The sequence below is a fragment of the Chelon labrosus genome, assembly GCF_963514085.1.
Source record: "Chelon labrosus genome assembly, chromosome: 15".
NCBI classification, from domain to species: Eukaryota; Metazoa; Chordata; class Actinopteri; order Mugiliformes; family Mugilidae; genus Chelon; species Chelon labrosus.
The window spans coordinates 18,801,335-18,828,771 of record NC_140348.1 but is presented as its reverse complement, the minus strand read 5'-3'; the positions used below and the strand labels follow the sequence as shown (position 1 = coordinate 18,828,771).

The window sequence follows — 27,437 nt, the reverse complement described above, 5'->3', positions numbered from 1 at the left end:
ATGAATCAGGGTAAAGTCTGCACAGCGAGCAGTATGGTGGGGTGTAGCAGCAGCGCTGAAGCTCCATCTCCTCCAGACAGGAGACCGTCCAGGCTTAACACTGGAGCGTCTTCACAGTGAATTTGTATTCATTAGCAGAAGATACAGTAGATGGAGTAACCGTATCTTGGAAGGCTTCTTTCCTTTCATGGTGACAGGAAATTAAGAGTCAAGTGCAAAGAAACTATAAAGACAGTGGATTTTTGTCAATGCTGTGGCACAGATAGATGCACTAAGTTGGTAACACTGCAAATATTACACCCTGTCTCCCAAAAGGCAAGTGTCCACTAATATAACTTGGTCCTTGAGCTGCCTGCAATCCCCCTAAAAGAGGCGCAATTCTGGCTCCTCAACAGGAAACAGGCTTTGGCTTTTATAGACTCACTGATATTAACCAAAGATGAATGCCCTAATTTTCGTTTAGGGTGCACTTGATAAAAGACAGTCCTGTTCTTTCCATTATAGCTGCAATATACATGAGACTCGTCTGTCTGCTGTGCTTCATTTCCAGATGTCTTTGAGATGTGTTTCTCCGAGAGCACATTCTACACAGGAGCAATGAAGACTGGACGCTGGGGTCATCAAAGTAGAAGATGATGCTACCCTGTATCAGTCGATGGTCTTCCTAAATTTACAGCGGGGAAATGACTGGGCAGACAAATCAGATCATCCAACCTATTTGGGTGCAGGCCAAATACAGACTCCTATTGAGGTTAGACATGGTTTCATTAGCTCCACCACCACTGTGCACATTTTGCAGACACAGTTAATGTTAAATTGATGTTCCTGAGCAGCCACAAGGTGACATCAAGTCATTCTTTTTGTAATCTGAAATCCAGCTTTAGTGCAATGCAATACTTCACTTGCAAAGTACCCTTCTGCTGGTGTTTCCACATCAAACTTAACTCGTTTTGAAATAATTTTGGTACTCAATCAAGCATTTTTACACAGCCCCAGTAGTAGTAGAGTCTGGGGAATCGTCAATACAAATATAATCTGTCGTAAACGAATCTGGACAATGATGGCGAACGATCTTTGTTCTCTCTTTGCTCTATAGAGTCTTACTGGTCGGTCTATATTCACCAAAGCTATATTTAAGATCCCAAACAAACGGAATATGGCAGCATGCCAAAGCAAAACACGGACAGTCAGACAATGTGAGAGGTTTTAGGCACAATGGGAATTTAGCCAGATTATCTACATCACTTATTTGATTTAAACCTAATATGTGAGTACGCCCAAAATATCAGCAACAGTCTCCAATAACACAAGGAAAATCTGTGAATGCCTATAGAGCAGGGGATGGGCAATGTTAATGTATAAGCCACAAAAAAAAAAGAAGTTGAAATAGAAAACAGATTTCATTTAAGATGATCAATAGAGAGGACAATAAATAATATAGTTCTTGTAATAATTCAACAATGACTGAAGGATCATTGGTTTGAGGTGCAGCACCACAAGTACAAAGGCTTCTCAATCAAATATGAATGTTTCATTTCATGCCAATTTTATTAGAATTGCTTAACCTCCACTCATAACACTTCCCAGTTATCTGCACAGAGTTCAGAGGTCAGGCACCCATCAGCGTCCAGTGGTGCCTGACCCATATCCTGCCTTCAGGTTGAATCACTACAACCTTGAGACAAAAAAAACAAAAAACAGAGAGCATCCAAAAATTAGTGACGTAGGTTAGAAAAGCAGCACTCCGAGCAGCAGAGCGTACGCTGACTGCAAAAAATGAAGCTTTCGTAAATTCAGAGCACTGCCAGAATTCCTCTGCCTAAATTCAGAGCGTCTCACACACACACACACACACACACACACACACACTGTTGGCAGACATCGTGAGCAGATCTCTCACATCTACAACAGCGGTCAAATGTTTTAACGCATTTTTATAACGGTGTAGAAATATGGTTATTGAGACTTTTATTTTAATTCACTACTGAATTAAAACAAAGGGAATAAGGCACCAGTTTTCCTTTTTCTCTTTTACATTTTACACATTTGAATCTTGTTTTAGTTGGATTACGGTTATAGTTTTATGTAACTGTGACTGTAAATCTGACAGATTTAATTATTTTTTTTGTCCAAATGTAAAAAAGAACCTTTTAAAAAAAGCAGCGCCTAGTAAATACATACAATCTCTCTCTGTTTATTTAAGGCTCACTACATAATCACACAGTGCAGTTGGAGGAGAAAATGTGACGGGGTGTTCCATGATGAATGCAATTCCCTGCACATTTCAACAGTTTTAATGCAGCAGTTGAGTGAAACAGTGGAAGCCGTCTCCTGCATTTGTGCCCCATGCTGACAAATTTAATGTGACCGTATAACACCTCTAATGCTCTCAGCAGCCCTCTTTGATTCAGACCTCGCGCTGCACAATTAAATTCAAAAGCAAGGAGGATTAAGGTGGTTGATATGGCGAGAAATAAATAAGAGAAACGTTGACAGGGTTCTCAACAGTGTTCGAGAGGGAACAGAGAAAGCACGTCCGGGGAGCTTACAACGGACAGGTGGTGGGGATGTGTGATGTGGAGCTGCGTGGAGCGCTGCGGTGGAGAGAGCTGCAGAAGGCACATGAATCAAGAAAAAAATAAATAAAAATTTAAATGGGTGAAAAAAAAAAAACGTGATGAAAGAAGTGTGCACGAGTGGTGGTGGTGGTGGTGGTTGGGTGGGGAGTGGGTGGGTGGATGGGGAGGGGGGGTGCATGTGCGTCAGAGCTGGAGCCAATGAAGTCAGAGATGGGGCAGGCTCGAGCTGGAGACGCTGTTACTGCCACTCACAGCTCCCGCTCGGGCCTCATGTCCTCTACGTCACAGAGCTGGCACAAATTATGCCTGCTTGAACGTTTGTCACACACACACACACACACACACACACACACACACACACACACACGTATACACACACAGTAAAATGTAATTTATGTGCACACGTCCTGCACCATTCAATGACATTTAAATTAGCACACCAGCAGACATGCATTGTATTCCATTCAAACACAAATATAAAGATGCTAAAAAACCTGATATATACGTATATATTTTTAACATTTACTTAAAAGCAGCGAGAGTTTTCCATACGTTATTCTTTGCACATTACGTAACATCAAGCTGTTCGACATCAAGCTTATGTTTATGGATTTAAGTAAATGCAGCACGTAGCCTGGTAGCTCTCCCAGAACCACATGTCTTTCTTGTGTCTGTATCAAAAGAGGTTTTGCTAATGCAACCCACGGTCCAGGATTATATCATGTGTTATATTAATGCTGTATTATCATGGCTTCAAATGCAGTCTGAAGTGTAATTGATTCATTTGGTATTTTTCAAAAAATGCACACAAGAAGGTATAGCAAAAAAAAAAGCAGAATTAAAACACACAATATGTAATATATATTTTTTTCTGAATCGTATTTACACACACACACACTCGTGCACCTCTCACACATGCAAATCCTGGTTATTCAGATTAGCGGGCAGTGTTTCCGTTGGCACCACTTCTGACCCAGATTATCACATCTGTAATTCTAGAGGATGATTAGGATGATGAGCATGTGGTCAGAGGTCTGTGTGTGTGTGTGTGTGTGGGGGGGGGGGGGGGGGGGGGGGGGGGTGATGGTGGGGATAGGAGGGTGGGGGGAGAAAACACAAAACAAAACAAACAGTGCTCGTTCGCTCTGCTGACGTCACCCGGGCCGTGTAAAACGCTTCACTAGGCAATCTTGTAAAACTGCAGGCAAAACTGGAGGTCGAACGTGCGTCTTCAGACGTGCACGAGAGCAGACGCACGGGTTATTATGTGTTGAGCATGCACAAAATAAAAAAGACATACAGCACAAACAATGGAAATTAAAAGATATATTAATTCTATTGTTTCAGCTTCTGGCCTTTTTTTCATGAGTGTAACATTTTATTTTTTATCAATGTGTAGGCTACAGCACGATTCAGAGTAGGGCTTTTTACGCTTCTGAGACTATTACAACAACCAGAGCAGCAGCTGCAGCTCTGCTGGCGGGAGTCACATCCTATAGGTGATGACGCAAGCAGGAGACATGAGCCATGACCTCATCGGCTCACTATCAAACCATCACTCTGCTCTCTACCTCACACACACACACACACACACACACACTGATGAGTTACTACTGGCTTTTCCAAAAGGCAAACACCCTCCCTTAGAGCTATACGATGCCACAGCTCTGCTTGTTGAACACACACGCGCTGACCTGCTAACAATGTCCCGGCCTTTTAACAAACAAACTCACAGTTGGATCATTACTTACAGCTGAGTGATGTCACACAGCCTATCAGTGTGTGTTCTCGTGACAGTGTGTGTGTGTGTGTGTGTGTACGTAAAGCGAGGCGCTGCCGACTGTTTGTCTGGGCTCCTTGAGCAAGCATTGGACGTATAGTCACACCGAGAAAATACCACACCTTACAGCATCTAGAAAATAATATAGATATTATATTTATATTTTATTTTACATTTAATTATTGTATTTTTTTATATGTGACTTTATATCACAAAGAAGAATAATTGTTTTAGTAACAGCAGCAATTACAATTAAATTATTTTTTTTTAAAAAAAATATATCTATTTTATTGGTATGCAAGATGTGCAAGCATTGTTTTTATCATTTAAACATAATTTATTTTTGTTCAGTTGCATCCAGCATCAACAGAAGCTATGTTGTAAAAAATAATACAGTGACTGCTGCAGGAATAAAAGTCTAAAATAAAGAAACGTGGCAGACCTTATTGTCGATTTGTTTGAGATGATATAAATCAATTTGTGACTCAGGCGGGGAAAAAAAACAACAATACTTTAAAAAGAAAAGACTTTGGGCAGCGGCTGGCGGACGGGGTGGGGGGGGGGGGGGGGGAGTGGTGGCTCTGTGCCTGCAGCCCTCATCAGAAACCAAACAAAGTCCGTATGAATCATAGGTGAGAAATATGGGTGCTGACGTACAGGCCTGTCAATCTCGCTGCAATGCAGACATCGAGCACCCAGACGTCAGGTCTGCCTGTTTACTGATAACACATGGACACAGTCCATTCATGAACCAAACATGCGCACACACGATCCTTGTCCCTTCTTCACAGTAGTACAATAATATTACGCGACTGTTCGAGGGATGTAATATTTTTTCTAATTATCCAAAATTATATTAATGAATCTTAGCATAGTTCACCACAGGAATCAAATTATGTGACACTACACCCTCCTTTGAAAGTCCTACAAATTAATATTTTTTTGTGGAACCTTTCAGCAGAAAGTCAGACAATATTAATAAAAGTGATAAATGAAATTATTACAATTACAAATAATTCAGAGTTACTGAGTGTCTGCTCCATGGTTCCATGATGAATTTGTCAGTTGCCGCTCCCTTCATTTCATCTTTATATTTTAGCCCCATCTAGTGTCTGCCTGTCTGAGGACACGGATGGAAGCATCAACTGGCTGTTTTGAAATTAAAGAAAGGCAAAAACTCTAAATAACTGGTTAACAAATACTTCATAGTTATATATATATAAAAAAGAAAATATTGTGAAATGGAGAATGGAGTCTTTTTTGTCTCTATAAGTGCACCATAGTGACCTGCAATACAAATTAAAACCACTAAGTGGTATGATTGTACAAGTTGAGCGTGTTCCAAATCGTCTGCAAAGACTGAATCTCTGAGCTGCGGTCCAACTTTGTCCAAAAAAAAAAAAAGGAAAAAAAAGCATGAAATAGAATATTTGTAAAGATGTGTGTGAGACTGAATGCGGTTTACACACTACGTGCTCTGTGGCGTCGCAGGATGGCACACAGCCCTGAAAGCCTCTGCTGCACTTCCACCGTCTTTCAGCGCTGTGGGCACGAAGCCAAGCTAAAGAGACACACATGGTGAGCTGCTGGAAAGCCACACCGGTGTATGACGCTGAGGAGCCGCCTCAGTTTTAATCAGTGAGGACAAACCGAGATTCATGAGATCTGGAACTATTCTCTCAACCGTCTGAATTCAAGAAACCCTGACTGGCCTTTTCTGCCCTGTTCCTGTGGAGTGAAGTGGAGGCCATTTTGTAATGTTCCTCATGACGTATTGGTAATGAGGTGGGAGAGCCATCATTGTTACAGTGGAGTGGATATGTGGCAACCAACTGCCACACTGCTGTGAGGCAGGAATACACACCGATCAGCCACAACATTAAAACCACTGACAGGAGGAGTAAGTAACATTAACAGTCTTGTGACAATTCAATGTTCTGTTCATGTGTGGATGTTACTTAGACATGTAGCACCCACCTAGACCAAACCAGGCAACCCCAACCCCATAGCAACAACACTCCTTGAGGGTAGCAGCCATCCCCAGCAGGATGCAGCCTGACACAGGCACACACACAAAAACAATTTAGGAGCAACTCAAAAATAAGTTCAGCACAAGGTGTTGACCTGGCCTCCAAATTCATTAGATCCCAAACTGATCACGTATCTGTGGGATGAGAGATCCACAGACCCAAAGGTCCCCACTAACAACATTCTGTTCCCAGACACCACAGGACACCCTCAGAAGGCCCATGTCCATTCTCTGATGAGTCAAAACTGTTTTGGAGGCACAAGGGAGACCTACACCATATTAGGTTGGTGGTTTTAATGTTGTGGCTGATCAGTATAAATATACATGTTGTAAATATTTGAAGAGGCAGCTGCTAATATGTTTGCCATGACAACATCATATGTCAGTGTTTTGTTTGAAAGTTGCTCCACTGCACCCAGTGATGCAGCATTAAATTAGCCACAGATTTGCACAGCAGACGTCTGTTAACCAGCTGTGGTGGAGGGTGGTAGGTGGGGGGGCTGCTGGAGTGGGCACCCAGGAGTGGCCCTGTAATTGACAGGTCCAGGCTGTACACCAAGAGGCAAGACAAAAAACGCTTTGTGGTCCTGATATGAATCTCAATGCCCCTGTTTCTACACCTCCTCTCCTGGCCTCGCTGTGGATATCTGAGCGAACAAAGACAATCTCCATGAGAAAATACAAGCTCGAGCACTCGGAGGGGACAGTGAATGGAGCAGTGACAGCGACAGCGCCACGGTGACCGGTGCTAGTTTCCAGGTTCTGTTCAAGATGCACCTGTGTATTATGGCTTTGTTGCTTTTGTCTGCAATTTGCAACAGCCACTGTTTAGTTAGAACCAACCATGAAAAACTTTTATCTCATTATAAGAACGCGTTTGATCTGACTGAATAGTTTAGATGGGACAGATAAAATCATCATTGCATCATACACCTTGCTATATGAGTTCAGGTGCCAGTTTTAAATCTGGTGTCTTCTCAACTGGCGCTGACTGGTTTGCCATAGCTGAAGAGAGTAACAACTGAAGCAACAGAGATGGAGTAGCTTACAGCAGCTGGGCAGAAAAACCAAGGAAGCATCTAAGAAAACTTGATGTCCTACATGAACAAGAAACTCCATCATCAGATTAAGGATTACAAGCAGTGGTGATCCTAAATTCTAGGAGGGCCTTGGCAAAGATGTGTGCTATACCCCCTGTCCAAATAGAAGGGGGACCCTTGGGGGGGAGGGGTGTGCAGTATTGTTGTTGGGGTTGTCACACTGATGGTGCAGGAAAGTGATGGATGACAAATTTGTATTACCATCGTTCTAGGAGTGAAGAAGAGTAGAAGAGAAGGGACTGAGGGGAGATGCAGATGTTGCTTTACTGCTGTTGTACAGGTATATGTTTGTAAAATATTTGAAGTAGGCTATGAAACTATAACATTTGCTTTATATAAATGATGGTTTATTGTCTTGGAGCTGTGGAAATATCTCTTTGTTTTTGTCTGAACACAAGCCTGGAACTTTCCACAGCTAGTAGGAAATCCTCACACATGCCTCAAGAGAGTTTGTGTAATTACGCTCACTGCCAGCAGGGGGAGGCATACGCCGCAAGCTGCAGCTTTAAACTCTTTTGTTAAATATCATGACATGCAAAAAGGTGCTCTGCATATAGGTAACATGCTATACTCTATGACGAACGAATATTGAAAGTATTTCAATTTGGTTTCAAATCTACATTTGCTCAAAAAGTATGCCTGTATTAGTGTATCACAGTGACTGCTTCAAAGCCTTCAGGATGCAAAATCCTGAGTGGGAGGCATTCAGTGGGTGTGTACCCCCTAAGTAGTCACAGATGCCAGGCACAGTTGGGGAAGGAAGCGCCCGACTCTCCTTCTGCGTTAGCCAAGGGAAACTCTCATATGGGCGTGGGCCCAAAAAGATACAGAGCCAAAGACTGCGTTGCAAGCAGGTCACATCTCAGAAGAAACAAACAGATACGCAGGTCTGGGGAAACATAATGTTTGTGGGGTCCTGAACTGCAGTTTATACCACGACGTAACAAAAGGATCAGTTCACTCGAGATGCGAAAACCTAACCCGTACGAGGTAAGCTATATTTTGGTGCCCACAATGATCATCATGCTCACATGTCAATACAAAATGATCAGATTGGAACTACTTTCTGTTGTTTCAAAGCAACAGTCCTTCTGAAAATGTTTGTCCACTATGCACTGGAGACAGTTTATGGAAAGGCTGATAGAATTTCAAGTAGTGTGGTTTAAATCACACTTTCATTGAGTTGAAGGTAGAGGACTTTGAAGAAGACAGGGATAACATAAAAGCCTAAACATACACAAAATGTCTTGATATTAAAAGGGGTCGATTAGAAAATACACGCACTTGCCAGTTTATTAGGTACACTAGTGAAAATGAATGTTCCACTACAGCAGTCTAGCACTGAATCTTAGCTCCATGAAGGTTATGGTGTTCAGTCATAAAAGGATTTAGTGCAGGACTGTTATATCACAATGCATTTGTTTTTTACTATTGTACCAAATGCTTTTTGGGTTTTTTTTCCGTGTGAGCTAATCCTTTAAGTTTATGTGTATCGCAAAGTTTCTGTAGCAAGATAAATGTGAGTGAGCTCTCAAGAAGAAATAAATTATGTGTACATCTTTAATTAGAGTTGTGCATTTTTCAACTCTGAACATGACCAATGCAGCTTCGAGACCATATTTATATACATACTGTGTGATCATGAATGTTAAACTTGAATAATATTATGCAAACACCACACAGGCCTAATCCTTATGAATGCCATTTCCATTACTACAGTAATATTCAGGCACGACTCTCTGCTTGAAGGTGATGCTGTTCTTGGCCTTGAACTTACAACTCCTGTGCCAGCATAATAGCAGCCGCACTGCTGATGGAGGTTTCAAAAGCTACCTCTTGAAAAAGGAAGATTGCTTGAATTTTTGGATTGAAGGATAATCTGAACCAGCGATTTCAACTATACCACCGGGGATGTAGTGGAAAACCAAATCCAGCTCAGATCGGTCATGTAAATCATTGATATGCAAACTCTGGGTTTGCATCCAAGAGATGCAAGGTAAACAAGTTCACGAGCACTTTGAGTAAAGTAAACCATCACAATCACAAACACTGGGTAGATTTTCATTAAAACTGGCTTTTCTCTACCAGTGATCACAGATACATTCATGCATGCTAAAGCTCTGTGATCATCCCCATGACTGGATTAAGACTTCAACAACCACATGCCACATGGTGTTTTAATCTCAAAGGGACTTGACCTGAAGCAACAGTTTGCTCCAGGTAGCGTGAGCAGTGGGCTCGTTTTCTATCTGTTAATAACAGTCAATCAAGGGCTGGGCCAGAGAGGCAGCCAGGTGTGGACACAATCACTGTGTTAGGTTAGCTGTTAGACTGTTGGAAACATTTTGTCCTCATCAGAGTTTGTCCAATCAGCATCAAATCATGTTCTTTGGAGTACTGCAGGGCGAGGGTTGGGCGATTTCAGTATGGCTGCAGATCATATAGATCAGGGGTGTGAAACTCATTTTAGTTCAGGGGCCACATACAGCCCCGGTTTGATCTCAAGCAGGCCAGACCAGTAACATAATAGCATAATAACATATTGTTTTAATATAGTACATTGCAGACATGTTTACATTTATTGAGCTATCCTTTTACAAAACATTTTATGAACAACTTCAAATTTCTTAACGAAATAAGTGCAGTTTCGGCACATCGCTGTCTCCTGTTCAGTTCATGTTCTGTCTGCTACTCTTGCTAAAACAGTGATCAAATCAGGAACAGCAGTTACTTTTAGTGAAAAATTGCAGTTAAAGTCTTTGCATATTCACGCCATGGGACATTTTAGATCCTCTGGCGGGCTGGTTGTTTGACAGATCGTTCTCATAGACTCTCAAGTTAAGGCATTGTTTGTCAGTTTTCTACGTACTGAAGACACTGAAGGAGGGCCTGCCTTTGTCACATGCAACCTGTATTTTGCAGATGTTAGCTAGCGATCAAGAGGGGTCGGTCATGGTCAGAACCACCTGAACGCACTGACCATGCCATTCACAGAAAGGGAACAAGTCAGGAATATGCTTGATTTCAATGAGTAGATAATTGATTGTTTAACCGAATTGAAATAGAGACGAGTGGTGTAATTTCAGTATTGAGTTAAGTGATTGCAGTTATTGTAGACTATAATTAGTGTCCTGGGTGAACACCTGAAATTAAATGTATGTACTGAGTCAGATAATTGTGAGGAGTCCATGTAACCTCATCAATACTAACATAGTTGGACTGACATCCAAAGGTGCCAAACCGATAAAAATGGCAACTCATCTGTTGACACTGAGAAAAGTCTAAAACTAAACTCATGTACCATCATGGATGTGGCAGTCCACCAATACGGTATAGTTCGTGACTTGAAGACAAATATTTGTATTAAGTTGCCATCTAGTGGTTATTGGTGATATTGCCACCTCAGTCCTGTGACGAGATCTGGTTATATTTGTTAATTTACTCATTTAAAAGAGATCATTGCCGCAGTTGGCCCCTGAGATAGCTGATCATCACTGGAGGTGTGGCACATACCCTACCAGCTAGAGGATAAGAGGTAGGTGACTTATCAGTTTTACACATTTTTTATTTGTGTTTGGTTGTGCATCTTATCACTGTAACAACTCTTCCTCTTCCTTTGATAGGAACATGCCCACAGTGGGATGGAAAACAGTCACCAGCGGAACTGCTGAGTTGCCGGTGTATGTGGTGTACTCTGGATGAACAATGTAAGGCTAATTCAAGCCAGATAACCTAAAAGTCAATCCTGCTCTGCAGAACAGGTCCCAGGCCTAGCAGGAGGAGACCCGGGACCATCTGTCTGAAGTGAAGTGAAGTGAAGTGAAGTGAAGAAGCTAAAAGTTGATCAAATGATCCAAAGAGAGGCAAAACGACTCATCCACTGCTGATGCTGTAGTACTTTTTTGGAATTTACCTTTGAACATACAGCATACATGAAGTTATTGTTATCTACGGGTGCTGCTGGTACAGTACTTCCCTTTATTTTCTAAGGACCCTCTTATGTCCACCCGGATAGAAGACAAAGCTATGATTTTGCCCCTGTTCTCACACAATGCATGTCAATAAGTCACTTCCATCTTTACAGCTGGAGTTAAAATAGGCGACCCACCATTATCTATGCATTTATTTTTTTAAGAAACTTCAAGCCAGTTTCTGCGTTAGTGTTTTGTCTGAGCTGAGTTCACCCATTCTCGGTAACTGTGATACCTCACTCTGTAAATGAAAGTCCTCCCTGCAGCCAGCGGTAATGCCACACAAATGTGACTCCACTCGGGAGTGATAGGAGATTAGAAAAACTAATCCACGGCAGCATTCACTGTTTTCTAGGGATGAAAATACTTTCTTTTCACTGCAGCATGAACATGCCGCTGTAAAGCTTTGAAACCGGACGGACTATGGTGACTGTGCATCCAGAGAGTGCGACAAGTCACACAGACTTGACAAGTCTTGTTCGCTTTGACTTTGACAATGAAACGGTTCAAAAATACTTTGTTTAAAGGAATTCAGCCCCCGAGTACATCACATACCTGCACTCTTGCAACTGTCATTCTGTCATTTCTGACCGTGACTCCTACCTTGGTCGCTGCTTCCTGCAGACGGAGATCCCTCGAAGTCCTGGTCGTCAGGACTTTTCCGTTTCTTCGACATTTGCTGCTCCCTGTTCCGGTGATGGATATATCCACCGCTGAATCGATATCTGCTGATAATGTGAGACACCTTCAACCGGCAGGATATAAAACACATACAACAGTCTGGGGGAGGCGAGAGGAGAAATGCGAATAAATCTCAGTCCCATTCATTCAGATCCTTTCTCTATATGTGCCGTTTTCCAACGTGCTGTGTGCGCAAAGTTACCATGTGGTGACCAGCCGAGCATCTGGAGGAGCAGCGAGGCATGGAGCCGGTCAGCTCTTGATTCCTGCTGTGACCAGAAAAGATGCGCCTCCACGGACAGTCCGGAGCTTATTTCTTTTGACAAATGAGAAATATTCCCAGCTGAAGTGATTTGTCGATCACGTGCGCAGCGGATTACGCTTGAACTCAACTCAGATGGAAATTACGCACTGACGGCAACTTGTTGATCCTCGTCTTTATGAAAAAGTGTTTTCGTCACTCCGGATGTGTTTCGGGAAAAAATAAAAATAAAAAATCATTTTGGATTTTCAACAATGTATGATGCGTTTTGCTTGCATGGTGCTCGGCGACGTCAGACTAGTCTAATCAGAAATGGATGACGCACAGCCGACACAACGCGAACTCTTGGGTATCTTCAAGAGTAAAGGCCAGTGTAAACGGAGATTATCTAGACGCACGTTGCCTGCTAAAGTACACCAGAGCATGTGTCCCTTTGGCAACATTTGAGCTGCACTCTTCTAAGTTGCGGGTAGAAAATGCTCTCCGGCAACATCTGTCAAGGAGGGGAGGATTCCCCCCGAGCGTAAAATTGGAGACAGTGTACTAAAAAAGTGATGAGTACGCGGTACAGTACCTTCCCTTTTACAACACGACCAGTCCAGCGACGAGTAGAAAACACTCTATTTGTCTGGGACACGTCTTGCGCAAAACCTCCTAATCCAAGAGCAAGAGGAACATAATTCGAACAAACGCGCATTGTGTTGTGAGCGACCAGTCTTGGGCGAACAGGTTTGCTTTCACTTGAGCGTGCGGCAGCCACAGAGCAATTTGAGAATAAGCTGTGGATAAATGCAGCAGGGGAGTCGTGGTATTACGATAGAAGAGGCAATGACGCCACCAGTCTGGCTTTTACAAATTGCTTGATGGCAGTTTTCCCCTCCGGTCGACTCAGCCCTCAGTGCCAGAGAATGAAAAAAATATATAAATATATATATACATCAGCGCCCTTCTTTGAATACAGCGACAAAGGACTGTGCGTTCTTGGAGATTCAAGTTGGATAAAACTGCACAGACCTCCACGTCACGGATTAACGGTGACTTTAACTTTCACACATTAATTTTACTTTCAGTATGATTGCCTGACACCAGTGGAGCAAAAGCACCAGCCCCCTCTCGTCATTCTCTCATATGCTGATTTATTTATGAACACCCCCGGGTCAGTGGATCAAGTTGCTTTTACTACATCTGGTTTAGATTTCCAGCGCAGCACCTATACTGTTTCTCCACAGTGTGCACAGTGTGGATGTCAGGGCGAAATTCTCTGGAAATTATAAAAGATAGGTTTGTTGCAAAGACGCACACTTGCAGTCATGCCACTGACGCTGGTATTTCGTGGTATTTTCTGAAGGTAAACACGCCTCTCTCTCTCTCTCTCTCTCTCTCTCTCACACACTCTCTCTCTCTTTCTCTCTCCCCCCTCCCATCCCTCATTCACTGCAGCTACTGACGTCAAGACATGCTTGCGTCAATGCTCCCTGCTTTGACAGAGAGCTTTTTTTTTTTTCATTGGGATCATAATGGGATTATTAGACTTAGAGAAATACCCTGCCTTCATGGCTTTATATATATATATATGTGTATATGTATATATATATATATATATATATATATATATATATCATTCAGTTCGTTATTAACTGTGTAATAATAAAATATTACACATGTAATAATAATAAAATAATAAATATAATAGAATAATATTTAAAAAAAACAGATACATGATGTGCAACTAAAAAATCATATTAACAGTTACAAGTTATTCACCTTGTCTGCACCGACTTACTTAACACTGTAATGCACTATTTTAAATATCTCTGTACTCAGGCTACACTGACAGTAACGATGAGACCATTTCAGCCGCTGAGATAGGCTGATGTATTTGGAGATTTGGAGACAAGAGCGAATCAGTCCGTTTGGCAGATTAGATGTCTGTTCCTTCCTGTCGGTGTGTGTGTTTGGTTGCTGCTTGTACGAGGAGGAGGAGGAGGAGGATGTCATGATGTCCTTATACGCTGACCTTGATCTTCTGGACTGAATGGGCTCTTGTGCCTCTTGGCTGACCCAGCTTCACTTCAGTCATAATGCCCTTTTTTTTCACACTCTCCCAGCTCTCTCGCTCCCTCTGCACTAATAGTCAGAAGCCACGGCCTTCGCAAGATATTAACATCGTCGAGTGTTCTGTGCAAGCTAATCTGTTTTGTTGCTATGGAAGGTCACGAAAATTACGTACAGAGAGCTCTGTCAAGCTGTTTAAAAATGAATATGACACTGATCGTATGGACTTCAACAACTTTAAATAGTAAGGAACTATACACCTACTATCATAGGCGGAGAAAAATCTGGAGCTGGAATACCTGAAAATAACGCAGCTTTTTGATTCACTTAAACTACACTTTATCATCTCTAACTGCAGACCAGACAAGTTTGCAGAGTCACGTGAGGTCAAAAAGGTCAGCCGTCAACAACACTATAGAGTGGTACGTGAACATCTTCAGCATGTGGCTTTGGGCTCAGCAGGAGATGCTTGTGAAACATTAGGTTAATGGGTGGGAACCTGACTGTTATATAAAAAAAAAAGAGAGAGAGAAAGAGGAATACTCACGTGGAGCAAATAGCAAGGAGTCAGATGAGCATCAGCATGTAATGATGGTCTGATCTGCTTCAGAGACTGTCCTATCATGAATCAAGGGTCCACGCTGTGTCCAGAGCTGTGTGTCAATCCTCAAGTTAACTCCATTTGGTGGTAGTGTAGTTTAACGGTGGTTAAGACGATGGATAAGGCAGCGATTTGGTTCAGGATGGTCCAGTTGTAGAGAAGAAAGCTGTGAAGGAAGAGAGCCTGCAACACTCAAACTATGGCATCTGACCTCTGAAGGCCAAATCACACAAGCTCCTCATGTGGTATCTAAAGGCTGTGACCCTGATCCGGCATGACGTAAAACCAGCTCCTGCGGCGTGTTAGTGAATAAAGGCAGGAGTGATTCACTGTCTGCAAGAAGAAGAAAACAGAAATTAAAATTAATATTTGGTTAGACGATAATTTCTCAGAACGATTTAATTCGTATCTAAGGTTTCAGTTAAATAACGCAGGTCAAACACAGAAATCTCGTTGTTGCTGTGGCCTGAGGTCATTTCCATGTCATGCCTGCACTGACGGGAGTTAATATATTTTTCTAACCTAATTAACAAAACACATGTCTGGGCTCGCAATGTGACAGAGTGGTGCTAAAATGCTTTGTAGGTAGGGAGAAGGAACAGAGAGCAGTATTTCTGCACGTTTAACAAATGGTAAATATTTTTTTTAATGAAAACACCACAAATCGTATTGAGTAGTTATTAACTGAAGACTTTAAATAATGTAATCAACCTTAGACACTTTATAAATATTATGATCACAGGGATATGTTTCTACTGAATGGCTGAATTACATGGATGAGAAAAATCTGTGCAGTGATTGAGTTATTTAGAGGGCATTACGCTTCAAGAGGTTAAAGTATTTATAGGCTGACACACTTTCCTCAATGTTCAGACACAGTAGATGAACATGTACAACCAAGCAAGCTGTCCTGCTGAGAGATTTGAATGGAAACAGGGTGTGAGAGCTGGAGCTGAGTGTTGTTCTCTGGGATTTCTCACCTGGACGTCCACGTTCAGTCTATACATCCCCCCCAGCAGTCGGACCCCCTCCTTCAAATGCACGCGCATGTAATTCCTCACCCATGTGTGCAAAACGATCCCTCGACGCTGCAGAAGGAGCACGCAGAGGTTGCTCCTGAGTCAGCTGACATTTATCCTGCATATTTGAAGTTAATAGCATCGATTTGGACACTATTCAAATGCAGTGATCCTGATGCCGAAACGAACAGTAAAATTATTGAACAGCTCCACTTAACCGTTTGATCTACTTGAAATTGAAAACTGTACATTACATTGATGCAAAACTGCCACAATTTAAAGGGATGCTTGGGTTTCCGTGTGCAATGGTCCATTGAGAAAAACAATAATTTTAACTTGCAGGACCCAGGAGTTGCTGGTCTATAGCTGTGAGGTTTTGATGTTTTAATATCTTAATAGAGATCAAAACTAATACGCTAATGTCACACCATGAAACCCACAAACTAATCGACTGAGGCAAAGGTAGACTCCTGGCAACTCTTTTGTTCTTTACGGTAAAATGAAGAATTTTTGTGAATGGGCTCTGGTGGCTTCGAAGAGAGCGTATAGCAACAGAGGAACAGAAATCACATGTGATGCTTCTGTGGAATTTCTCATTGTTGAATCAGTATGCCTCCATGCTTCTACGACATACAGTAGCAAATAAGAAGGACACTGGCTGGAATGATACTTAAAAACAAAGAGAAGTTTGTGCAATGAGTTAAAGCACATTGAAATACTGGATATACACTGTATGTAATACAGTATATGTTCTTTTAATGGCACAGAAAATTGCATATCGTCCGCATAGCAAGATTAGACATTACATCCTCCTTTTCATTTCATCACATCACGCATAACTATTTCAAACTGCGACACTGTGGTACAAAATGCTTCCTTCATCTATTTACAGTACATAGACCTGGCGCGTGTTCTCATTTACATTATAAACAATGTTTAAAAACCATTTAGCATTTATCAGCTGCACACATTTTTGCATGCTGATGTGGATATCATAGAGGTTTTGCTTAATATAAGCAGATTAAAATAGATAATAGGTTCACAAAAATTTAAATATATAGTGGAAAAATAAACCAAAGGGGAAAAACTAGCTTATCCAATTTACTTGTTATAAAGATGCCAAGACAGGCAAACAAAGCAATTGTTTTGGGGCAACCATAAAGACTCCTTTAGCCTATAAAAGCCCTGCAGTGCATCGACAATACACCAAAACTAAAAAGAACATTTTGTTTGTGAAATTTCTTTTGAGATAAAATAGAAGGTGTTTGTTTTAGGATTAAAACATCCTGCAGAACAACATTTGATGGCCGTCTCTCTCTTTGTCCCTCCCTCAACTTGCAGAGACGCTTCCATCAAAGGGACGGAGGTGTAACTGGGGTCCAGGCTGGAGGCAGTCTGCCGTGGGGCGAGCCGTCGTACTGAGCAGTGTCGTGCACCTCCGTGGCAGTGCTGCTGTCGTACATGGGAGAGCCAGAGGAGGGCACTGTGACCGAGTGAGACAGGCCTGGGTAGTGGCTGCTGGACCCTCGAAGAAACTGGGAGCTCAGGCAGTTGTTTATCCCCCCGTTCTGGGTCACTGGAGTCAGGGGTGAGTTACTCACAGACCACAGGCTGGTGTACTGACTGTACGGACGGAAGTAAAGTAGTTCAGTGCAAAGTATTTATAAGCCAATATAGATAGAGGACAATTGACCAGAAAGGTTAAAGATAAAAGCTGAACTTATTTCCACAAATATCCGACCTCTACAAAGCTCTAAACAAATAGAGCTATCAGATGTTTGTTCATCACAACGTGCACACTATCTGTTAGTTTCACAAGGACATCCCCCAAACATGATCTAATTTAAGGTAAATAAATAAATATAAATAAAAAAACAGGAATGACACAAACCTAGAGTTGGTACCAGAGGTGGAGTTGTGTGGCATGGGCATCATGCTCGAGTGTCCTGGCATCTGAAGACTGGACCAGTTGTCATGGCTGGACAGCATCGACAGACAGGGTGAAGAGTTATCGGAGTAACCGGCTGCAACACAAACACAGGATCAAGAACATCACATTAAATGATTTGTCAGAAATCAATTTTGTCAATGAGCTTGCTGTATTTTCTGCATATTCCTGGATTTATATGATAGTCAACATGATGAGTCTGATACATTCCTTGTCTCAAGCTGAAACCTTTACAGCTCTGTGTCTCCACTCACACAAAAGCCAGAGGAATGCAAAACATTCCCTGCTCAGCAACGTTTGTTTGAGTTTCTTGTTAATAGCTGGGGGTGGAAGTGGTGTGAGTCTTGGATTTATGAAGGTAAAGGCTAAAGAGAGACACTCACTGGGCGAGTTGGTCCGATGGGCGTACGGGCTGGTGTAAGGGGCAGAGCGGTGGTTCCTCAGGGGAGAGTAACGCTCACAGCCGTGGGACGGCGAAAGGGAAATGGGACTCCCATACTGACTGTGAGGACTGGCAGAGGGGCAGAGGGATCCTGTGCCAGGAATAAACCAGCTACCTACTGGATCCACGGGGGAGAAAAGACGTGATGGAACCAGATGAGCACCATTAATCTGAGATGAAATTAGAAATAAACAAAATTAGTGTATACTTACACTGAGAGTAACCCGACTGTTGGTTTTCATTGGCGTCTTCCCTCAGGTCTTTGGTATCACTCCTACAAGAATAAAGATTGGTTTATTTCAACAGGCCATATTGGTGGACTAATTAGTTTCACATCAGTTAGTATAAATGTTCTGCTGAAAATAAACTCTACATGGTCTCTTACCGCTCCTTTGCATCTAGAAAGGCTTTGGCAAAAGGGTTGTACTTTATTTTCAGTGCTGTTATCTAAAATTCAAATATGAGAAAATAATTAGTATTGTAGTTTGGCATCAGTAAAAACTCAGACGATGAAATAAAAAACGTGCGTAAAAGCTGTGCGTAACTTACGCACGTGTTTTACGCGCTCACACAAAGTTTTGCTGGCGTCAATTCGATATCTTTTTTTTTTATTGTTTTTATTCAAATTGAAATAATAATAATAATAATAAACAAAATAAAAATGTGCCAACCTCTTCGTTTTGGTAAGCTGTCACTGCGATGAACTGTGTTTCCGGGAAGGAATGGCTGGTGATCATCCTCCGCGGGCCTCCGACCCGGACTATATGGATTCGTGGCTCGTACTTGTGTAGGGAATTTAACATTACCTACAAAATAAATAAATAAATACACAAAGTTGGTTAATTCTTATGTTTGAATCATATTCACGTGAATCGTTGGATATGGGAAAAAGTACAGGTAAAGGGCTGAAAAAAAGATAAACGAATGAACATCCCCTCACCTGACCACCTCCGTTGAGTTTATTTGTGAGTTTGACTTTACTAAAGGAGACGGGAGCTTTCATCCAGTGTGCCCCGAAGTTTGGAGAGTCTGGATGGATGTACACACAGCTGGGAGTCTGGGGTTCAGGTTTGCCCCCAGGCACCCACTCCCCATTCACATATTTCCACCTGTGGTTGTCGGCCGAAGAGAAGTCTAACAAAAACGAATACATGGCGTTCGGGTCCAAACCAGACACGTTGACTTTCAGCACAGGAAACATGCGCCTTGAGGAAAAATACGATAATAATAATAGTTATTTTCATGTTAAATTTCAGAGCTGTATTTTTAATCCGAATGATTATTTAATACTGCTTGTATGCATCAAGCTTACCTTCCATTCTTAGTGACTATCATTTCATTTATAAGCTCCTTAAATCTTTGCCACAGCTCGCTCTCATCCAAGGACACCTTCAGCTCCCTCTCCGTGGGGTCGCCCTTCTCGCTGCCGGCCTGCAGCTCACTCTCCACCGCACTGAGAAGATGATCCACCCGGTATTGAACGGCCTTGCTGGGACACTCTCCAGCGCCTGTCGCCATCCTCTCCAGCAGTTCCAGGGTTGAATCGTTGCGAACACGGGGCTTATTGAAAAACCTAAATCTGCCTCTTCCCTCTTCTTGTGTATTCACAAAGACAACTTTACTCTCACGGAGCCACGGAGAGCTCACATGAATATATAGGCTGAAGAGGAGCTCCATCTCGGGATGGGTGTTTGGAGCAGAGATGGTTGGCTCGACACCGCTTTGATCTTTGCGGGCTGGTCACAGATTGGCTGAGAGCTGCCATATCATTGAGGCTCACAGGATGACAGCGTTTTTGAATGAAGCAGTTTAAGCTTCTTTATTACATCAACCTGTAAATATTGACACTTAGATCAAAGCCACACCTGCAGAAACCAAGCCACTGTAGGCTGACTAGTCCCTCAAGGCTCACACTTAGGTCCTCTTTAGTTTTTCTTATTTCTTTAACTTCTTACTGCTTTTATGAGAAAAAAAAAGCCAGATTTAATGTTGATATAAATGCTGATATGTTAATACAAATTTGATAAGACTGATTAGTCAGTTTAAGACATTTGTAAAGTGAAAACACATACATTTTTATTCCTTTGTTAGCGCTTTAATAATGTCCCAGCAGAGGAGAGACAGATATCATGGATGAATATATTAATAAATGACTGACTACATGACAAACACATTTCAGAAATGAACTCAAGTGCAACAAACTATTTTCCTTGAGTAAACCACATACAGTCTGTATTTAACATTTAGAGTATAACTTTTATTTCAGAAAGTATAGGAACTACCAGGAAAAAAAACAACAGCATCTAATTACAAGATAATATTGTTGTTAGGTCTGATCTCTCGAAAACAAAATATATTAACTGATCCAACAACTCTACCCATTGCTTTTCATGAGATGCTACAGTGGTGATATCTTCATTGATCTGGGTTTTCTATGTAGTTTCTCCATAACTTAATCCCACAGTCAATGATCTGAAGAGAGAGCAAATATTTTATATAAAAACAATACAATTTATTGAAAAGGAAAAATAATCCACTATGAGAAATTATTTTACCTCTACATGCTTTTGGCGAAGCACGTCTTCTATGGATAAGGGATGAGGTGTTTTCCAACAGCTTGCTGCTGTGTCCCGAACTGGAGTCTCAAAACATTGATGGCTGCCAAGAAAACACCCACACATGCACAATGCCAAGTGACAAACAGTTTTTTTTTTTTTTGGTCTCCAACAAAAATTTAAGTTTTTCATATTTGTTTTCTTGTACCTGGCTGAGGTCACTCTGCTTGGGTGACATGAAGGCCTGTGGTTTTGGACACTTCTCGGGTGTATTGTAGAGCGGGGAGGTGGCTGGCTTGTTTGGTTCTTCTTCTCTTTTTTGGATTCAATGGCTGGAAGGACCTAGGAAGTAACAGGAAAGGAAAAACACTTAGAACTCATGACGTGATTTATATGAAGTGAAGCCTCATCATTCTGGTAATACTGTTGCTATAGTGGCTCCCAAAAAAACAAGAAATGAAAAACAAAATGTTAAAAGCAGATGACAGCTACGTGCTAGCTTCCGTGGAGCTCTGTGGTGTTTTGTTGTGGCTGGTTTGTGTTACTAACCAAATCTTGGACGCCTCCTTCCTCCTGCCAGCACAGTGAGTCTGTCTCTCTGTCCAGCAGTCTGGACCAGAGTTCACGGCAAGCAGAGAAAAACAAACCCAACTCAGTTTAAAGAGCAGTTGAAAAAGACTTTTTCAATACACTGCTGATCTTCGGTCTCCTCACTGGTTCTGAATGTCAGTGAATAAAATACCAATATTAACCATTTACGTTGTTTCTGAATCACCAACCTTTGGGCGGACGCCATGTTGGTTAAAGAAAGCTCGTACATTTCTCTCAGACGTCTCAAGTAAATCTCTGCCTTCCTGCTCTTCTCTGGAATCTCAGGGAATTTCTGGTTTGAGAAACCGTACTGAACATTAACATTTCCCTTTGTTGTCCTGTGCTACACGTTGCAACCAAGAGGCAACTTTAATTAACTGCTGACTTACCAAATCAGGCATCTTGCTCTGAAAGTTCCTCATAAAGTTAGGCTGCAGGGTTGCAAAGGTAGGGGCTTTCATCTGTGGGTGGCACATATTACATTTATGTATCATTCTCAATTAATCATATTGTAATTTAAAAAGAAACATTCCCTTGAATAAGAGCTGAGGCACCCATGACGTAAAAGTCAGAGGTGTCACGACCAGCGTCATTTCCCACAGTCCTAGTGTCCCATTTGGCGCCTACTTTTTCTCCTCCAACACCCCACCCAGCGCTAAGAGTCACACCAGGCTACTTCCTGAATGCGGGTCTGCAGCATTGTGAATTAACATTATTGATCTATAAGGTGCTATAGACCCCCACTCATCCTCAAAGGATAAAATGCAGGTGCAACTCAAATAAAGCTCAGAGAACACATTGGAGCTTGTATTGACTCAGCTCTGAGTCTTTTCAAAGCTTAAGGGACTTTAACCATTTCCCTAAAAATCACTACTTCTGATTCTGTCCCCTTCTCTACCACTGGTTCCTATTTCACACTGTATGGAAATCAAGTTTAACAGATGCAAACCTTCTAAAGTTGGGACATAACTGCGATTAACTTGTAGCGCAATAATGTTGTTTATTATTTTAAAAAGTATCTTCTATTCAGCAACAAATTACCTTTTGCATTCGTACAGTGTGTTCACTGTGGTTTAATAGGGGCCACGAGCAAGCTTCTCACATAGTCACATAAAAAACTACAGTAGGTGGCTACAAATATGGAAACATTTAATTTAATTTTAAAACACAGGGGATTAGCGAACTGAAAAACATAAGCATACAATGTATTTTGCAATTACCATGTACCTAAGAGTTAGTGCATCCCCAAATGCATACAGTATATAGTATTATTGTGAGATAACAGAATAGACTGACTATTTGACCTGCATCAGGACAAATAACTACCCCTCAAGAACATATATATAAAGCAAAATATGTACTTTATTCATTGTACTAATACATATTAACTCGCATGCATTGAAACCCACTGCATGCTGGAGAGACCTGTCAGCTGACAGTGGGTTTCAGTACCGAGCTGCGGTGAGAAACGCTCCCGCACGTCTGCTGACTTTGACCAGTCACTGTTTGCCTTCCGCCGCTCTCCCTCCAGCCAGCCTCATCCTCTGTTTGCATAGGCCCATTTTGACACAAAGGTGAGAGAAAAGATGAGTCCCTGCATGCTTGCCCGTATATGCTCATCCCAGCACAGGAGCATAACCTCCAATTCTCCAGTGGCCTTGCTTTGTCTGAGTCTCTTTACCGGCCATCTGTGTGAATAGTTGAAATGAAGTTCTCTGTCCTCTAATGAGCCACTCTTGGTTATCTTTATCTGCCATTCACAATTTAATCAGTAACTTTTCTTTTGTTGTTTGGAGGTTATGAGCAAAGATACACAAGTTTTTCTTTCACAAAAGCTACAGTTACTCTATGTTCACTTATATAAAAAATTTGAAAGCAGGAAATAACACTTCAACACGTTTGGTTTTCTTCATTTTCGATGAGTGTGTTAAATATGGAGTGATAGCCATCAGACGATTAGCTTAGCTTAGCATAATGACATGGAAACATGGGAGAACAGCTAGCACGGCAACATCTTCCTACCAGCAAGCATAAATTACATTTAGTGCATTGTCTGTTTTAATCGATCGACACAAACTAAAATGTAGAATTATACACTTTGATTTTGTGTAAAAGACTTTCTATCACCTTGTGGTTGCCAGGCAATCAGTGGATAATCCCAGTTAAAAGCTAAATCTTAAATTTTGCGTGTATTGAACAAACAACATGTGTACACTGTATGCTAGCTAACCCAACTGTATGCTGAGGTTAGCCGAAGCCTACTGCACAAATATAAAAGTGGTATTCGTATTATGTTCAAGTCTTAAGAGTCACATGCCAAACAAGACCTTACTTGTCCATTATTATTTACTCTTCCTTGTTAATGGATGTTACTTCTACATGGTGAGAGAAAACTAAGGAACCAAATGGAAAGTTAACACTTTGAATGGACATTAGTTGGCTCATAGCTGTACCTTTTACTGGTGAGTGAATTCTGTCACTGTGGGATTATGCGTGTTGACTTGAGGCGGTAGTTGGGAGATCACTGCTCCAGAAGTGTTTCCCTCTCATTGGCCTTGTTAAGTGAGATTACTGCCTCTGTGGTTTCCACACTAACCTTGAGAAACGTTTGCTCAGGTTCATCTGCCTCCTGGCTGCCATCGAAGATCAGCTCAGCCGAAGTCTCCCCAGAAGAAGACCCTTTCCCTAATAACCTACACACACACAGAGACATACATTTAAATGAGTCTATTCTACATACAGCTGTGGGAGCTACAGGAAGATGCCTTGCAAAGGTGTAAAAACATCTTTCAACATCTCCTGGTCAACTTGCTTTCTGTGATGTGTGACCTGCACACAAAATCTTGTGTTGTTAATATATTCCTAATGGTGTGCTACTTCTCAAGAGTACGCATATGCGGAGCAGCTCACACCCGATAACACTGCACACTCGGGTGACAACACACTTTGTCTGCCTGGTGCAAACTGGCTCCAGGGAGGACTCCTGAGCAAGGCAGCGTTTACTCACAGGACAGTGCAGCAGCTAACAGATCTATACAAACCCCACAAGCTGCACAAGATGCAGGTGGAGGAATGAGGATGTGGACCAGTGCACTTACACAGTATATGTAAAATATCAGTGCTCATATGTCACACGTGGTAGAAGCTTGAATGTGAAAACAGTGTTTATCGGCAGGTTCCTACAAAATAAAGGTAACTACACCAGCCCTGTCCTATGTACATTTTCCACTCATTGAGGTCAGTTTATAGTAATAGACATGGTATGTTCTGGTCAATCTAATTTTGCAGACCTGTACTTGTGAAATTCAACACGTTGAAGAGACCATGACCAGAAGGCCACAAAGAGAGTAAATTACTGCACCAACTGTCCAATAAATCATAGCAGTTAATAACAAACATATAAATAACAGATTGGATGAACTGGCTCATTACTTTAAAACATAACCATGGACTTTGCCGGCTCCGTATTTTGGCTTCAGCTCTAATTGCTTTTATTTTGGGTATTTCTCATGCATGTGGGGAATGTGCCTATGGCACAGTCAGGCTGTGGGGGCAGGAGGGGGCCGCTGTCTCGCCATGTTTGTCTGTGGAGCGATGAGATTTCACACAGATGGAGAACTTGTCAGTTCAACCCTTCACTCGCCTTCTTACCAGGCTCCTAATGTCCCCAAGCGAATGTGCAGCTTCACGGTGGCAGCCTCGTACTAACGTTGTGCATGCTCCCACTAAACAGAGTTCGTCCCTAATTGTGACAGCGGCCGACACTGTTCTGTTACACGTTCACAACATGCCAACACAAAGGAGGCTGGGGGTAATGTGAGAAGGGTCAGAAATTTAAATTTAAATTTAGATTAAACGTAAAACAGTTTGAACTTCTGTGTGGTAGAAAGTTACAATCAGGAAACCAGGGGAAAGACTTTTCTAATGCAAAATGTCAATGTTGTAAGTACTTTGATGGCATTATCACGTCAAGAAATTTTGTAAAGCAAAGTTAAAATGTGAGCCGCCACAAAGTGAAGACTCAAGCTTGAAATATCCATTGAAGTAGAAGTCCTAAAAGAATTAGTTGATAATTTACAGAAGCAAAGTAAATTTCCACACGTGAATATCATTAACTGACATCAGTAAAGAAACTAGACCATCTATTTAAAAGTCAATTCCTGCGGCTACAGTTGACGGAAAATTATTCAAAACAAATGCTAAGGAAACTAGATTTTTAAAAAGTGAAGAAATGAACAGAAGCCACGACAGGCCATAAGGATTGAATATTAGTAGTGATACCTGCTCGTGTACTTGAGACAAAAAAATTTATATTTAAACTTAGTTTAAGGTGAAGTGAAAGCTGTCAAATTTGAAACGTGAGCCGACATTAGGAGAGGAATCAGGCAGGTCATGTCAGGTGAACTGGACGAATGAATTCCTGAATGAATTTGTGCATAATTTAAAAAAGTAAAGAAAATCCAACCAATCTAGGTATATTTTTTAAAAAGGTCAGGATGCGGAAGACGAGAAACACCTGAGTGAAATGTCATCAAGGATTTAAAATGCCATTTGTAGTGATATGGTTAAAATGTACTCCTTAAATTTGAAATAGCAGTTTAAATCAAAGGGCTAAAATACGTTGAAGGTGAAGTGAAAGATCTCACATTGGAAAGGTTAAGCTATGTAGGGCATAAACTAAAAGATAATGTTAATCCAAGTGTCAGCTCAAGTGTAAGCAAAATCTTCTGGTTTCTTCAAACTAAACTGTGTGTAGTTACTTGTGTCGCTAATCAGTACGACTTAAAGTCTAACAGGCTCTCAGATTATCTCCGCCACTTTCGTTAAATGGAGTGCTGTTTGCCTGGAAGCCCATAAAGCTTTAAAAGAGGAGAAACTCTCCAAACAGCTCAACATCTGCTCGCTGTGCTGGCATGAAGTGACACCACCGGCCCAAGTGGCACGTCTCTTTTGTAGTGGACATAATTACAACATTTTCCCCTGGATGATGTTTGTGAGAGCCGGAGCGGCCGTCAGAGGAGCAGAATTTCCACGACGGAGGGGGTCAGGCTGTGTTTGGTCATCTCACTTCTACGTGAGTAATCAGCTCTCTCCTCCAGGAGGGTCCATGCTAAACAAGCATCCAGCGGAGAGGCTGTTTGTTCTTGAAGGTAGTGCAAACAAAGGTCCAGAGTACTCTGTGCAGCTGGGTAACATCTCCCTCCGTCATAACACTGGCTGTATCTTGGAAACATAAAACCTCAGGCATATTGGTCCTCAGATGTAGAAACTACACTGCAAGCTTTGATGGAACTTGTGAAGCTGTGCAGCTAAAAATCATTTTGTGTCTCTTTGAAATTGAGTTTAAAGTTTAAAAAGCCTCAACCTGGAATGAGAAACGTGATCCTCGTGTCTTTTCTCATCAATGCTGAGATGTTTCTCTGATGTCTTGTAGTGCGTCATGAGGTTGGAGGCAGATTTGCTTTCCAGCACTGCAAACAAACATAATGATAACTTCTTTAATAAGAGATCTAGAAAGAAGAAGAGATCTATTTATGTGAAAACAAAAGACTCAACTCTTTTTCCTGACGTCCAGCAGACTTCTCTGGAGCTTTGAAGGGCAACTGTTGAACTTGATGCACCTATAAAAGTCCTCTAGGTCATGGTGGGTTTTCAGATGCCCACACTTGGCTAACTGCTTCTGGACATGAAATATCTAAGAAAGGATGGACATTGATGGAACGGTTTGTTTAATGTTGTCATGAGGGGTGAAGAAGAAGAAGAGACGTAATACTTTCCGTTTCTGTGCCGAACCTACCAGGTAGTAGCTGGTTTTGGGGAGGGA

At 41.7% G+C, this 27,437-nt stretch overlaps 2 protein-coding genes across 3 annotated transcripts in view; both read right to left on the bottom strand.

The window, feature by feature from the left end:
* Nucleotides 1-12,150, bottom strand: part of pde10a (phosphodiesterase 10A) — a 52,545-nt gene extending 40,395 nt beyond the window's left edge. For both annotated transcript variants that reach the window (XM_084562333.1, XM_084562331.1), the window contains exon 1: nt 12,063-12,150. In XM_084562333.1, the coding sequence (XP_084418459.1) occupies nt 12,063-12,135 (73 nt within the window). In that variant the 5' untranslated portion in view covers nt 12,136-12,150. The remainder of the gene's footprint in view (nt 1-12,062) is intronic.
* Nucleotides 12,151-17,256: 5,106 nt separating this feature from the next.
* On the bottom strand, nt 17,257-20,060 carry tbxtb (T-box transcription factor Tb). The gene is made up of 8 exons (XM_084561250.1): nt 19,780-20,060; nt 19,408-19,672; nt 19,139-19,273; nt 18,853-18,914; nt 18,680-18,741; nt 18,409-18,585; nt 17,969-18,101; nt 17,257-17,700 (listed from the first exon to the last, which is right to left on the bottom strand). Exons 1-8 carry the CDS (start codon nt 19,983-19,985, stop codon nt 17,430-17,432), a joined length of 1,311 nt encoding a protein of 436 aa, XP_084417376.1. The 5' UTR covers nt 19,986-20,060; the 3' UTR covers nt 17,257-17,429.
* Nucleotides 20,061-27,437: the final 7,377 nt, after the last annotated feature.